This window comes from Lucilia cuprina, chromosome 3 (genome assembly GCF_022045245.1).
Source record: "Lucilia cuprina isolate Lc7/37 chromosome 3, ASM2204524v1, whole genome shotgun sequence".
In the NCBI taxonomy this organism is placed as follows: Eukaryota; Metazoa; Arthropoda; class Insecta; order Diptera; family Calliphoridae; genus Lucilia; species Lucilia cuprina.
Window position 1 is genome coordinate 38,547,414 of NC_060951.1, and position 15,255 is coordinate 38,562,668.

Below are 15,255 nucleotides of genomic sequence, written 5' to 3' on the forward strand. Positions count from 1 at the left end.
CAAAGTGTGTAGAGATGAGTAGGAAACTTATTATCATTATTGCTAAATGATAATAAAGTAAAGTTTTCTATTTAAAAAAATATGCTGTGAATTTATGTAAATATTTTTTTAATTTTCAAGAGTCTTATTTTAAAGGATATATTAATGGTTCAGGAAATTGTTAAAATATATATTTTATCTGATAACGGTTCTACCGTTATCAGATAAAATATATATTTCCTTTAACCAAATAGCTTTCACGGAATTAGTTCTTTTGTATTTTGCTTAAAACTTAATTATAGATAAACTAGACAACAGACTAAGCATACTATGAAATTGTCTATAGACTTGACTTGACTAGACTATAGACGAGACCATAGGCTATATAATAGACTAGATTATAAACTTGAATAATGACGAGACTTTCCTATTAACTTGACAATAGACTAGACTATAGACTAGAATATAGACTAGACTATAAACTGGACTATAGACTAGACTATAGACTAGACCATAGACTAGACTATAGACTAGACTATAGACTAGACTATAGACTAGACTATAGACTAGACTATAGACTAGACTATAGACTATACTATAGACTATACTATAGACTAGACTATAGACTAGACTATAGACTAGACTATAGACTAGACTATAGACTAGACTATAGACTAGAATATAGAATAGATTATAGAATAGACTAGACTATAGACTAGAATATAGACTAGACTATAGAATAGATTAGATTGTAGACTAGACTATAGACTAGACTGTAGACTAGACTTTAGACTAGACTTTAGATTAGACTGTAGACTAGACTATGGACAAGACTGGAAACTAAAAAAAACTGGATTGTATTTATGTCTTGCTCAGAAAGCAAGAAAGTGAACTTTCCAAAATTCGCCTATACGTTGCTCCGGAATTATGATTTAAATCTTTTTCCCCCTTTCATTAAAAACTTCATCAAAGCACTAATTTCTCATATCATTTTCCATTACTTTGTAAGTACGTCTGTTGTATTTTTTGAGTGGCAGTAATGTCCTTTTTTTAATATAAAAATGCGACAAATAAAAAAAAAATATTTATATGCAAAATTAAAAAACAGAATATATACAAAACTATATATGAGAAAAATATATTAAAAAATACTCCTACTACGTAAATATTTACAAAAATATATATTTTTTGATATTTGAAAACAATTAGGAAGAAAATAATAGCAAAAATATTTTAAAATCTACCCAAACTCCACTGTTACTTTGCATAAGCTTTTACAGCTATATCTTGAATCTTTAATGTTCGTACGTAAGTCTCTCACCAAATACTCCACAGTTGGGAACATACTTCCTCTTATATGGAGTATGTTAAGGGTTATGATGTGTATTTTGATTGTATACTATAGTTGGGTTTTGGTTTAAGGTGTTTTGTTTTTTAACCCAACGCGTATGACACAATATGCAAATATTGCAGTAGAAAATTGTATGAAAAATAATAATAATAAAAAAAAAATGTGAAATACTAATAGAAATTATTTTTAATATATTTTTTGTTTGTATTTTTTATTGTTGCTGTTGTTGTTGGTGCTTACTAGTATTTCGTTAGGCATTTTTAATACATATGTATGTACGTATGTATGTATGTATGAAAAAGGGTCCTTTGTATATTTACTTTGAAATAAAACAGAAAAAATATATATAAATTAACAATTTTTATACCATAAAACCCATTCAAACTGTGGAACAAGGTGAAATAAAAGTTATTTTCGAAATTTTTTTATTTTAAAAGATATTTTTGAAAAATGTCTATTAAAAGAGAAATTTTCGATATAAATCTATAGAGAGAGAAATTTTCGAAAATTTTTATAAATGAATGTATGTTTGTTTGTGTTTATAAGACTACTAAACCGCTGAACGGATTTTCTTGAAATTGTATATCTAAAAAAGGTTAAAAGCACCTTTTTATTTAAAAATTTTAAGTGGGAGTGAAGCCACGCCCATATAATTAATCCATATATATCAAGTGTCAATATGATGAAAAGGTAGATGCACCTCCCATATAAAATAAAAACAAAAATTCGTTTTTTAATTGGTAACTATTACAGTTAGATTCTTAAAACTTTGTACAAGGAACCTTAACCTCCATGTTAACATTTTGTTTAATAAATTGATAGACTGCCAATAAGGGGAGCGGTAGATCCCATATGAATTATTTACAAAAATTCGTTTATCTCGGAAACAAAAAGAACTTGATATTTCAAATGTTGCAGGATAAACATTAATATTATTGTGAACAGGAGGAGGGAGAGGGGAACCCATATATGAATTAAATAGAACAATATCTGGCAAGCTAGTAGAGCTAGGATCTTCAAATTTCACATGAAGAACTTTTACATTCATGTGAACATTTAAAAAATAACGGGAGCATTTTTAACGGGAAACTTGGTACTTCTCGTATCAATTAAATACAAAATTTTGCAAATCTGGGAATTGTATATCTGAAAAACTCTTATAGTTAGAATCTTCAAAATCGTTAAGTATTCACCCCTATCGCCAATAGAAGTGAAAATTTTGTTCCCTTAAAATTTTCCCACGAAAGGGAAATGCAAATAATTCATGCACAATAGCTGATTTTGTAGGGAACAGCTGTTCAATGTTTACAAAAATACATCAACAAATTTCACGACAGGTGAATTTTTTCACGACAAAAAAGTAAGTGAACGAAAAAAGTGAAAATTGAACGTATTTCACGTAAAATAATGATTGGCGATAGCGGTGATTGCTTTTACAGTAGCAAAGCACACTGTGTATAGCTAGTAATCTTTAAAAAGACAATCCTAACATATCCACTGTTTCCATTACCACATTTTCCTTCTTTTCATTCATATTTTTGCAAAATAAAATAAGAAATTTGAAAACATATAACAAATTTTTACTTTTGTTTGTCCTTTTACAATTATTCTCACTCATACGCATCCCTAGATTATCCCACAATATATATTTTTCTATAAATTTATATAAAAAATTTGTTGACTCTTTCTTTTTCTATCAAAAAAAGTAAACTTAAAATATATTTTTATTCAACAGCCAAAACCCTGTTATATGTATATCACATTTATTTTCTTCAGTTTTTTTAATATTAAAAAATGTATATTCGTCTTATTTGTTTTTTTGGCCAACTTAAAAAAAGGAATTAAATAAACATGCAAAAATTCGTCAAGCGTTACGTCGTTGAACGTCATCATAGTCATCATCATTACAGTCACACATGTATAGAGATCATCATCATGAATATACACTGTTTCTGTTGCGATTCTCCCCCCTGAACACACACATTTTTATTTCAATCTATTTTATTTTAAAGTCTGCATATTCATGACAGGTTTTGTTTTGCTATTTTGTTTCTTTCTATTTTTTTTTCATTTGAAATACCAAATGTTTCTTCTTTTCTTTTTATCAACATCATCGTCGTTGGATGGAAAAAAGTGAAATAAAAGATATTTATATATAGAAATTGTTATTTTTGTTCTTATTTTGGTAAAATTGCTATTGCATATGTAAAGGATGTAGACGAAAAAGCAAAAGTGTTGCATACTTTTAAGGGACATTTATTAAAAAAGAGAAATTCAACTGTAATTTTTATAATAATTTCTTTTCGTGTTCAGTCTTTACATAACATATAAAAATAAAATTTTCTTTTTTATTAAAAAATTGCTTTAGTTGTACGAAAAATAAAGCCTCAAAAATTATAGCATACCTTTAGGTTGTTAGGGGAGTATATTTTTGTTGGTCTTCTTCTTTATCGTTGTTTTTTTTTTTCTTTCTGTATCTGGCCGTGTCGGGGGAAATTTTTTGTTTCTACTTATAACGCAATTTAATTTTGGGTATGGGTAATAGTGTTTTTAAATGATTTCTATATATGTACATATATAGCAATTTTTTTACATAAATCACAAAAGTACAGTTGTGTCATTTAATTATATGTATAGTTAACTGATGGACTCTGAATATCTTTAACATATCTACAATAGGATTTTTATGATATATCAAAACATTTAAAGAAATGTTTTAAAAAAAATGATTCCTATGAAATGAAAATTTATGTAAAAATAATTCTTAATTTCTGCAAAAAGAAAATTAATTTAATTTTTCTATAAAAAGAGAAATTTTTTTAAAAAGTCAATAAAAAGCAATATATTTCCAAAAAATGCTCTGTAAATAGGGTAATAATTCAAAAGAAACATTTTTCAAAAGTTTTCTATAAAAAATATTTTTTTATAAAAAAGAAAAATTTTCGGAAGAAAAGTAATTGTTCAGAAATTTTTCTATAAATAATGAATATTTTGGAAAATTTTCCATTGAAGGAGAAAGTTTTTCCAATAATTATTTAAAGGACAACCAATATATTGAAAAATTTTTATTAAAAGGTAATTTTACCTTACACAACTATGGTAGAGAGGGAATTATGCGTTTATGTTCTGCATCCACCTTCAAGTAATACAATCGGCTCAGAATCATTTTCTAAGTCGATTAAGCTACGACTCTACAGATCGCATTTTTCAAGATAATTTGGTGAAATTTTCTTTTGACTCAAAGACGAAATCTATTGGTTGAATAGTTCGGTCCATTATTTTATATAACCCTTATCCAATCGTACCTCTCGAATGGTGCTTTTGAACTCATAGTGTTCTTGCATCACTTCAGAACTCGGTAAAACTTAGTTTTATATGTTTTAATGATACTACTGATTTTCGTAAGGATTGGGCCTCATTTGACCCTACCCCCCATACAAAGTTTCTTTCGTCAAATGACTTGATGGTCAAAATTCACTTATAAACACTAATATCATGATAAAATTCTGAATAACTAACAAATGTAGACGTAAATCCCAGGATAATTATATTAAGCCCCTGTCCCATATAGAAAATCCCATTTTTTGTCAACAAATTGTGAAAATATTTCTTAATTAATGTAAAAATGAAATTTAATATTTCGTTATTAAAAATAATTAACTTTTTTAAAATAATCACTGGTGTAGAGTGTCATATTGTCGGCCATACCTTACTACAAATTCTAAAGCTTTCTTTTTGGAAAATCTGCTTTTATAAATGAAGAAAATTTTTCGAAGATTTTCTATAAAAAGAAGATTTTCTATATAAAAACTGAAAATTTTCTATAAAACCACAATTAGATAATAAAAGTAAAAGTTTAATTTACTAATTTGCCCTGTTCAAAGCATTAATTAGAATACTTTCAATTCCTTTCATTTTTAATTACTTCCCCTTTCACTTTTGTATATTTCTAAGAAAATATTACTTTTATAAATTTTGTTCTTTTTTGTACACTAACCGCCGCCCCCCACCACAAACATTTAAGAAAAAGAACAAACAACAAGAAAAGAATTGAAAACTTAACACTCATCCACTCACACTTGCAACTAGTATATACTTGGAAACTGTATGCATTTAACTATTCAAATTGGTTGTTTAATTCATAGCATACATTTAGGAATTGTAAATAAATATGCACTTCATACTCATACTTGACAACTTAATGATGAAGATGGAAAATATGTTGGCATAAAAACTGGTAATGTTGTATAAATATGTATGAAGCAGGAAGGGAAAGAGAAGTTAAGGGGGAACTTATTTTAAGGATATAAATAAAAAATTACAATTCCAAGTATAAATACATAGACAGCGACTGACGACTATATTAAATCTGATGATTTTTTATTTCTCATTTTTTTTTAAATTATAAAAAATGTTTATATTTATTTAGCAATATATAAATAAATACAATTTGAAAAATCTCTTAAGCTGGCAAAGAGATGTAAAATCACTATAAAATGTCACTAATTTTTAATTCCTAAACAAATTTAAATTAAAAAAAAATATTTATTTTATTTTCATTTTGTTATATTTTATTATATTCGTTTACTCTGAACTTTGCTTATATTTATTTTTATTTTATATCCAGGATCAAATCAATATTATATATTTTTTATAGTTTTTTTTCTAGTCAAATAAAATAAAAATTAACAAATTTCTATACATTCATGGTTGTATAAACAACATGGTTGAAAAGATACAACATAAAAAGAAAAATAAACTAATACACAATACACGATTTTATTTGAATTAAAAAAAATATATAGAAGAAATTAGTTTCAATTGGACACATGCAAAATATTTCGAAAAAATAAATATGTAAGCATACATATGTATATACGTATGTTTGTATGTCTATAGTTGTTTGAATAAAAAACAAATATATTTCGTATATGTTTATACAGTCAAAAAATAACAAAAAAGCAATAGAAAAACAAAAAATTTTCGTAAAAATAGTAGTTAAAGCAGAGTTTTTTTGTATATTTAAGTGAAAAAGAGACAGACAAATAGTTACAACGAATAGTTAAATGTTTTATAAGTTTTAAATAAAAGTGAAAAAAAGAAGGATAAAAATCACCAAACTAAAAAATAAACTTAAATATCAAAGCAGGAAATCTAAAATAAAAGAAAACTAAAAAAACATGTTCAAAAAAATATACAACTAAAATTGAGGACACGGAAACATGCGACATTTACTAGATAAAACTAAAATAAAAGAAACAAAAAATAGTGAAATAAATAAATTTATTTTGTTTTTTTTTTTGTTCTTATTTATTTATTTGTTTTATGCTTGTAGGTATGACAACAATATTGTGCAAAGAAAATTTTGAATGTTTTACTTTTCTTAGATCAAACTAAATAAATGAGAATTTATTTTCAAATCAAATTTAGGGTTTAATTGAGGAGAGCGGGGGTGGGTTGGTCTAATGAAAATTGCAAAGGGTAAAAGGCCAGAAGGGAAGACAATCATTTGTTTTTAAAGAGCGTTGCAATTAGAGCTCTTTTATAGAGGCTAGCCTAAGGACTATTGTATGTATTATATACCTATTATTGACTGTAGACTAGGCTAAGCTATAGAAAAACTACAGAATAACCAAACTAAAGTCTAGACTCTAGACCATATATTAGACTATAAATTAGACCATAGATTATACTATTGACTATAGACTAGACTATAGACAAAACTATATACAAGACTATAGACTAGACTATAGACAAGACTATAGACTAGACTATAGACTAGACTAGACTATAGACTAGACTATAGACTAGACTATAGACTAGACTATAGACTAGACTATAGACTAGACTATAGACTAGACTATAGACTAGACTATAGACTAGACTAGAGACTAGACTAGAGACTAGACTGCTATAGATTAGACTGTAGACTAGACTATAGATTAGACTGTAGACTAGACTATAGACTAGACTATAGACTAGACTATAGACTAGACTATAGACTAGACTATAGACTAGACTATAGACTTGACTATAGACTAGACTATAGACTAGACTGTAGACTAGATTATAGACTAGACTATAATAGACTGGACTATCGAAAACGCCTTAGACGCACTAGAGATTAGGCAATAGCCTATGGATTGCCTAATATAAAAGACAGAAATATTGCTTAGACTATAGAGTTGACTATATACTAGACTTTTGACTATACACTATACTATAGAATTGATTATAGATTACACTTTAGACTGGACTACAGACTAGACAACAGACTATAGTCTATAGATTAGACTTTATACTATATATTATACTATAGACTACACTATATATAAAACTATAGGCAAAATAAACAATGGACTGGACTTTAGACTAACTCTAGACTAGACTTTAAACTAAACTATAGACTAGATTTTAAACTAGATTGTAGACTAGACTATTATCTAGACTTTTAGACTATACAATAGACTCTATCATCATAAACGCTCTTTAAACCCAAATGCCTTAAAACAATAAATAATAGGGTTATATGATGCATAATTATTTTATACAATACAAATTTTTGTTACACTTGGGAAAATGTTTAAAAATTTCATTTAACTTTTTATCGGATTAGAAAACTGATAATGAATGACTGATTATGCTACTTTTGAATGAAATCAAATTCGTTTTTGTTCAAATTGTATAAAAAAAGTGTTTTCACAAAACGAAAAATATAAAACTATATGATAATTGTAATTGTAATAATATATTGAATTAAAAAAGTTAAAAACAAATTCATAGACAAAGAACACGACGAAGAGCAAAAATATTTTGATTTTTAAATATCAAAAAATGTAATTAATATCAAGAATATTTTCAAATAATAATGAAAACAACTTGGTAGAGATAGTTGTAAAACAGAAAAATATTGTTTAGCAAAAATAGTGTGTTGTTAAGAAAAGAAAAAAATAAACAAAAGTTTTAGCATAACTTACCGATTCGTGAGGAGTACGATAATCGAGTTCACCGCCTAAAACACCGCTGGCCGAAGCCGAACGAGGCTGCAGATGATGGCGGCTATTGCTGTTATCGTCTTCACTGCAATCGATTTCTTTTTTGAGAGACTAAATGAAAGACATTAAAGAAAACCACTGTTGTTTAATTTTTTTTTCAACAATAACACTTACCAAAGGCACCGACTGCACTGGTCCCAAACCCGAGGGTCCCGGCACGGTATCACTATGTAAGCCTAAAGCTGCCGCCGTTGATGAGGCCGGACTTAAACCACCAGCCATAGCACTAGCTGAGGTAGAGGGCAAACTGGTTAGACCACCCCTACTGCTGGGACGATCTAAACCTGAACCTTCTCTTGAACTACGCGAAGCTGGACGTTGTGAGTGGGTATCGAAAGCCATCGGTATCGTTGTGGTCAATGGGGTAGAACGTGCAGAATCTACACCACCTTCAGTGCCACTAATACCACTGCCACCATGACCAGAACTATCTAAACCCCTTTGCGCTGCTGTCAATTGGGGACTAACTAAAGCGGCCGCTAAACTACTGCTACGTATTTTCATATTTAAACAAACATCTTCCGAATTGTTATCGCCATCATCATCCAATTCCATTTCTTCGTCTCCATATTCGACATCTTCAACATCTTCGATTTTCTCCACACCACCCGACATACCTTCCCCACCCATTGTCTCATCAATGGGTCTATTTACATCATGTCTTGCTAATCGATCGGGTGAATTAAAACTTCTCGCTGAATCTCTTTCTAAATCATCGCGTTTCTTGTTACCTTCTCCACTGGCGCCGCTTCCGCTGCCTCCACCGCCACCACCTTCACTAGTGTTACTATGCTTTTGTATGGTCCCGCTTGTTGTGTGGGGTGTTGTACTTCTTTGTTTCTCATTTGTATTATTATTATTTACAATTGCATTTTCCTTGGTGTCTTCCTGTTGCTGATGTTGTTCTAAACGTCTTTGATAGAGATCTAAGGGTAGTAGTGTAGTGTCTTGTTCATGTTTACCATGCAATCGCTTTGGTGGTGAGGGACTGCAGCGTTCACTAGCATGTTCTCGCTTCGAACTCACTGAGCTGGCTAGATGACTGCTGAGGCTGCTACTGCTGCTGAATGCAGCCGCTACTAAAGAGGTGGCTGAGGGGGCAATTGTGCATGTTGTAGCATTTGTTGTGGCAGATGTTGAAGAGGCGGCATTTGATGCTGATGTTAGTGCTGAGGCTGCTGCTGCTGCGGCGGCGGCTGATGATGTTGCGCCCGATGTTGAGGGTCCGGACAGCGTGGCATCGACTGGACTGTCACAAGAGTTACTACGTTTACAGGGCTGTGAATGAGGTCGTAGACGTTCGGGTTCACGTTCTGGTTCTCTTAGAGTTGTATTCTGATTTGTCATTTCTGCTAAACCCTTAACCTGGTGGAAGATTAAGTAAAAAATATGATTTTGTTAATTAGAAAAGAAAAGAATTTGATTCAACATTTTTGTTTAAAAATGGAATTTGTTAAAAAAAAAATAAATAAAATAAGATAAATAAAAAAGATAAATATTTTAAAAATTATATATAATTAGGAAAGTTGTTAATTTTTTTAATAAGAGTTAAAAATTGTCTATATACGGTTTATAAAAAGTGAAATTTGTATGAAATTTTTCTAAAAGATAATTATACCCTTCACCTTCGTGAGAAGGGTATATATAAGTTTGTCATTCCATTTGTAATTTCTATAATATACATTTCCGACCCTATAAAGTATATATATATTCTGGATCCTTGTAGATAGCGGAGTCGATTAAGCCATGTCCGTCTGTCTGTCTGTTGAAATCAGTTTTTAGAGGTCCCCAGATTTCGGCGAGATCCGAATCTTCAATAATTCAGTTAGACATGCTTTCGAGAAGATCGCTATTTAAAATCAGCAAAATCGGTCTATAAATAACGGAGATATGAGTAAAAATCCGAGACAACCTCTGAAAATTCCATCAAAAAAGCCACTTTTTTTCATGCTTTGTTAAAAAAGCAACAACAACACTGTGAATTGGATAAATATGTACATGTGCGTGTGGAGATGTATTTGGTTTTATTCAGCTGTGTATTTTTTTTTTATGTTTGTTGCTGTATTACAGTACAACGGTTAATATTTCTTTCTGCTACAGTTTATATTTGTTTGTGTGTATGTTATGTGTGACATGTGTATTTTTTAAAACATACTTGGTGAAGGGTATATAAGATTCGGCACAGCCGAATATAGAAATATTATTTGTTTTTTCTTAATTTTCTTTAAATAATGAGAATTTTGATCGAAAGTTTTGTTAATTAATTTTAAATAAATTTGTTTAAATATTTTGAATAAAATTTCGAAAATTTTCCATAAAAAGAAAATTTTTAAAATTTTCTTTAAAAAGCGAATTTTCTACAAAATACTGTATTTTAAAAATAAAATAAAAATAAATTTAAGGAAAATTTCAATAAAAAATGATTTTTAAATTTTATAAATACAGTAAATTTGAAATCATTTCGCATTGTTTTTTCTCCTACGTACCTTTAAAGACTCGGCCGTTTTCAGCAATGCCGATAACTGACAATATTGCACGTTTACTTCGCCTTTATACATGAATTCTACTAATGTTTGCAGTTCGGCAAAACGGACGTCCTTTAGTATCACAATTGGATGTTTTTCGGGGTGGTCCAGAAATAGGCTCTGGAAATATGATGAACAGGCCGAGAGGACCACCTAAAACAGATGAAATAAAAATATATAGATTAAAATAAGATCAAATAAAGAAAGGAATTTAAATAATTTGTTGTTAATATAATAAAACTCAATTGTTTTTGCATTTAGATAAATATACACTTAAAGCTAAGAGATTTATAGCATTTTGCCTTTAGGGTTAAAATGATGAAAGAAAGTAATGTGTTGGTAACATTTTCAACTCCTATATTTTTTTGGTCAAAGGAAGTCATATTTTTGCTTTTACTTTATTGTTATACAAATTTCATATTGTAAATACAAAATATTACAAACAATTTTTCATTGGCAGTAATTGTCAGGTAAATCAACACTTTGTTGCTGAACCTTTTAAACTGGTAATTTATTTAACAGAGAATATAATAAATTGTGGAATCCTCTTAAACGTAAAAAATAAAACAAATCTGAAATGGTCATACATTGTGGTAAGCTAAAAAAAAGATAGTTTAGTTATTTTTTAAGGAAAAAGTCCAGTTGGAAAATGTATAAAATAAAAAGAAAACTAAGGAGTGTTTGTGGTGAAATATTTTATGTTATGCTAAGAAAAATTATTAGATTTACGATTTGCTTATGAAATAAAGAAAAAGCAGACTTAACAGTGCACCGATTTTTTTTTTTTTGAAATGGTATAGGAAATATACAGTTGTTACTGCTTGGTCGTCATCGTCAACATCATCTTTGCCACCATCACTAGACTAAACTAACTACCACATACAATATGTTTTCGTTTTTTTCAAGTTTTTACGGCTTTAAAAGAGCAGCCGCCTTAGGCTTGCGAGGGCGTCAACATTTTCTTTTTTTTTGGATTTTTATAAAACTGACTAAAATGGAATGCCTTTAATAGTATATTTTTTTCTTCTGCCAAATCTATGACAAGTGTTATTGCAAATACACGCACACATACAACCTTACACTCACTCTCTATAGCTGCATCTGACAATTACAGAGTGATGCAACTTGATATTTAGTAGATCACAAGTGTTGGCGTTGCGTTATTCATTGCACTACATCTATTTTTGTATGCCACAAGATTTTTTTGTATTTTGTCTTTTTTTCTATTCATCTGTAAGTAAGTTCGATGGAATTTTCATTTTTTTATTTGGTTTGTAACATTTCAAAGTTTTTCGTTTTCTTAAAAATGTATATAAAACATCACAAGGTTTAAACTTTTAAAGCTTTATAGTAATTAAGCAGCAAAAACTCTGAAATTTTGTTAATGAGCAGTAGTTATTTCATGTATTACATACTTGGTAATAAGGGGTCATTATCTACCACATTATTTTATTAAGCTGAATTGGTAATTACCTGTTAAAAGCGAAGGAGGACCGGATAATGAACTTTTTTACAATAACTTTATTGAATAAGTTTCTTTCCAATTGAAAAATGTAGAAAATGCAGGAAAATATATATTCTAGGTCCTTATAAAATTCTAAGACGATCTAGTCATGACTGTCCGTTTAGTCTATCTATCCGTCTGTCTGTTAAAAGCACGAGAAAGTTCGAACGAAAAGAGATAGAAATTTTACAAAAGTATTCCCTATAGGTAGGGTTTGTTTGGCATTGAAAATGGGCAATATCGGACGCACTTTCGTATAAGTGGTCCCCGAAAAACTGTTCCAGCTGTTATAACTTTTTTAGAAATTCATGTATAGCGATGAAATTCGACATAGATAAGTTTTATAAGAACCAAAATTTTTTTACAAAATTTTATAAATTTTGTTAATATAAAGTCCTCTTCAGAAATTGGCTTTTAAGCCTTTTACTCACTTAAAAAAAGACATAAACTCGACACAGACATGTTTTATATGAATCCTAATCTCTCTACGAAATTTTGTGAGGATTCGTCGAATATAAGGTCCACTTTAGAAAATTATTTTAACGCTCAGTACTGGCTTTTAGCAACCAAAATCTCTTAAGAAAATTTATGAGGATCGGTCCATAATTGGCCCCCATATAAGGCATTCTAAAGAAGATCGATGAAATTATATACAGACATGTTTAATATGAATGTAAATGTCGTAAACAAATTTTGTGAGGATGGGTTCTTAATTGCCCCTACCTTCCATATAAGGTCTCCTTTCAGAAAAAGATTTTAACGCCTTTTGCTGGCTTAAAAGTGCTGTAACGAAAATCAACATATAGAAGTTATCAAACCGGCATACGGTCTGATGGTGGGTATATGGGATTCGGCATAACCAAACATAACACTTTTACATGTTTAATTTAATTTAAGACATAGTGGTTAAAAAGAAGTTTAGTAAATAATTCCATTTCTCTTCATTCCCAATCCTTTTTTTATTTTTTATAATTAAAATGTTTAACTTTGTACTTTTTTACAAATATTTACTTAAAAAGTAAATTTTCAAATAAGGCTCGTGATATTATTCATTACAATTTATCAAGAATTAACAAGACAAATTTTCATAATAATTTTGTTCTATAAACCATTAATAAGTTGTTTTAAACAAACCATAATTGAAATTTTTAATAATTTGAAATTAAAAGAAATTATAAAAATAAATTCAAATTTCTTTGCCATTTGTTAAGGTATTTCTAAATCCCCCTATAACTCATTTTTACTAATCTAATTTTATTATAAAACTTTCTAACAAATCTACAGACCTTTGGGGCAGTTAATAAATATAATTTTTATTTTCTTATTTCACTTGACCGCCTGTTGTGCGTTTTTATGTGGCATTTTATTGCACATCGATGTCGATTTTTATGTGAGCTTTTTTCTTCCAACGAGATGGAAGGGGAAACGCACTATCAAATCGAAGAAAAAGAAAACAATCACAAAAATTTGCACTTCTAATGCTAAGTCTGCATATTTTAACTATTAAAAATCACATGAATTGTAAGTTAAGTTAACTCTTTGTGGTGTAAGTGTGTTGAAATAGCGTTTAAACGCCTGGGGTTATGCAATGATATGCTACATTACATATAGTATTTTCATTGCAAAAACATTTTCATATAAAATACCTACTTATTCGTGTTTTCTCTTGAACTCACGAATTTTGTAAATCTTTTAAGTCTTCCCAAAAAAAAAGAATTGTATATGTATATTTATGAATTTTTGATATAGAGGGCGTTTTTCTTTTTTAAGGCAGTTTTTGTGTATGTGATGGTTTATGCGTGGAGCGCGTGTTTTCCTTCTTGACTTAGTTTTTTTTTTACTTTATGGCAACTAAGCTTAGCAGGCATTTTTCTGTGTTTATGTTTTCTTTATGAATTTTTCGTGTTTATTTTTTAAGGTCGTTTTTTGTACTTTTTCTTGGTTTAAAGAAATTGCTCAAAATATAAAATTTGCGCAGGCGCTAACGATTTTCGTTATTTACTCGTTGGTTCATCATAAAATTTTATTATTATAGCGGCAAATTGATTTTTTTCTTTCCTGGCAGTTTTGGAACATAAATTTGGACTTGAAGAAAAAATATGCGTTTTGGTAAATTAGTGCAAATTTAGTTTTGTAAAAAGTTTTTTTTTCGATCATTAAGCTTTTTCTAACAAGTTTTAAGCAAATATTTCTTTAAAATTTTTTTAATTATTTTTGTCTCTTTATTAAAAAATAAGAAAAGCAGTTGCTGTTGCTGTCTAAAGAAAATTTATATTATTGATTTAGAACTTTTGTATTGCGGCTAAATTTGTGGCATGTGTCATAGTTAGTTTGTTTTTCTATTTCATTTATAAATAAATAATTTGCAGAAAATCAACATACGAGGGTAGTCTAAAGATAAATTTAAAACAAGAGAAAATTACTTATTTTTAAAATATTTACATATTCAGAACTCAGAAGTTGAAATTAGTTCAACCATATTTGACACAATCAACATTAAAACTCTTTAGATATTAATCCTAAATCATTTTATCAACCCTATGTGGCTGCTCTGACTACAACAATTTATTCAGCTACAATCTATGCATCGATCTTCGAAATTGATCATTGCTATAAAATGCGTTACCTACTCTCCTAAGCCTTAAGCGTATTTCATAAATTTGTTTGCAACCATTGTCAGTTGACACCACACTCTACACTCATATGTAGATTTCTTTAAACATATTTTCCTTACTGCTACAACTCGTAATCACGTTATAAATTTGTTTTAGAATAATTTTTTATTAAAAAAACACCTCCTGGTTTTAAACCATTTGTAGTTTAGAAGCTAAATTTGTTTTG

At 29.0% G+C, this 15,255-nt stretch overlaps 2 protein-coding genes across 6 annotated transcripts in view; one reads left to right on the forward strand and one right to left on the reverse strand.

Moving 5' to 3' along the window:
• The window catches only part of LOC111684411 (mannosyl-oligosaccharide alpha-1,2-mannosidase IA), a 306,748-nt gene that overhangs the window by 271,012 nt on the left and 20,481 nt on the right, over nt 1-15,255 (forward strand). The gene's annotated exons all lie outside the window — the stretch shown is intronic.
• LOC111686739 overlaps nt 1-15,255 on the reverse strand; it is a 362,875-nt gene that overhangs the window by 52,654 nt on the left and 294,966 nt on the right. For all 5 annotated transcript variants that reach the window (XM_046947207.1, XM_046947209.1, XM_046947205.1 and 2 more), the window contains 3 exons: nt 10,872-11,063; nt 8,500-9,750; nt 8,308-8,436 (listed from right to left, as the gene is read on the reverse strand). In XM_046947207.1, coding sequence (XP_046803163.1) covers nt 8,308-8,436; nt 8,500-9,750; nt 10,872-11,063 — 1,572 coding nt within the window. The remainder of the gene's footprint in view (nt 1-8,307; nt 8,437-8,499; nt 9,751-10,871; nt 11,064-15,255) is intronic.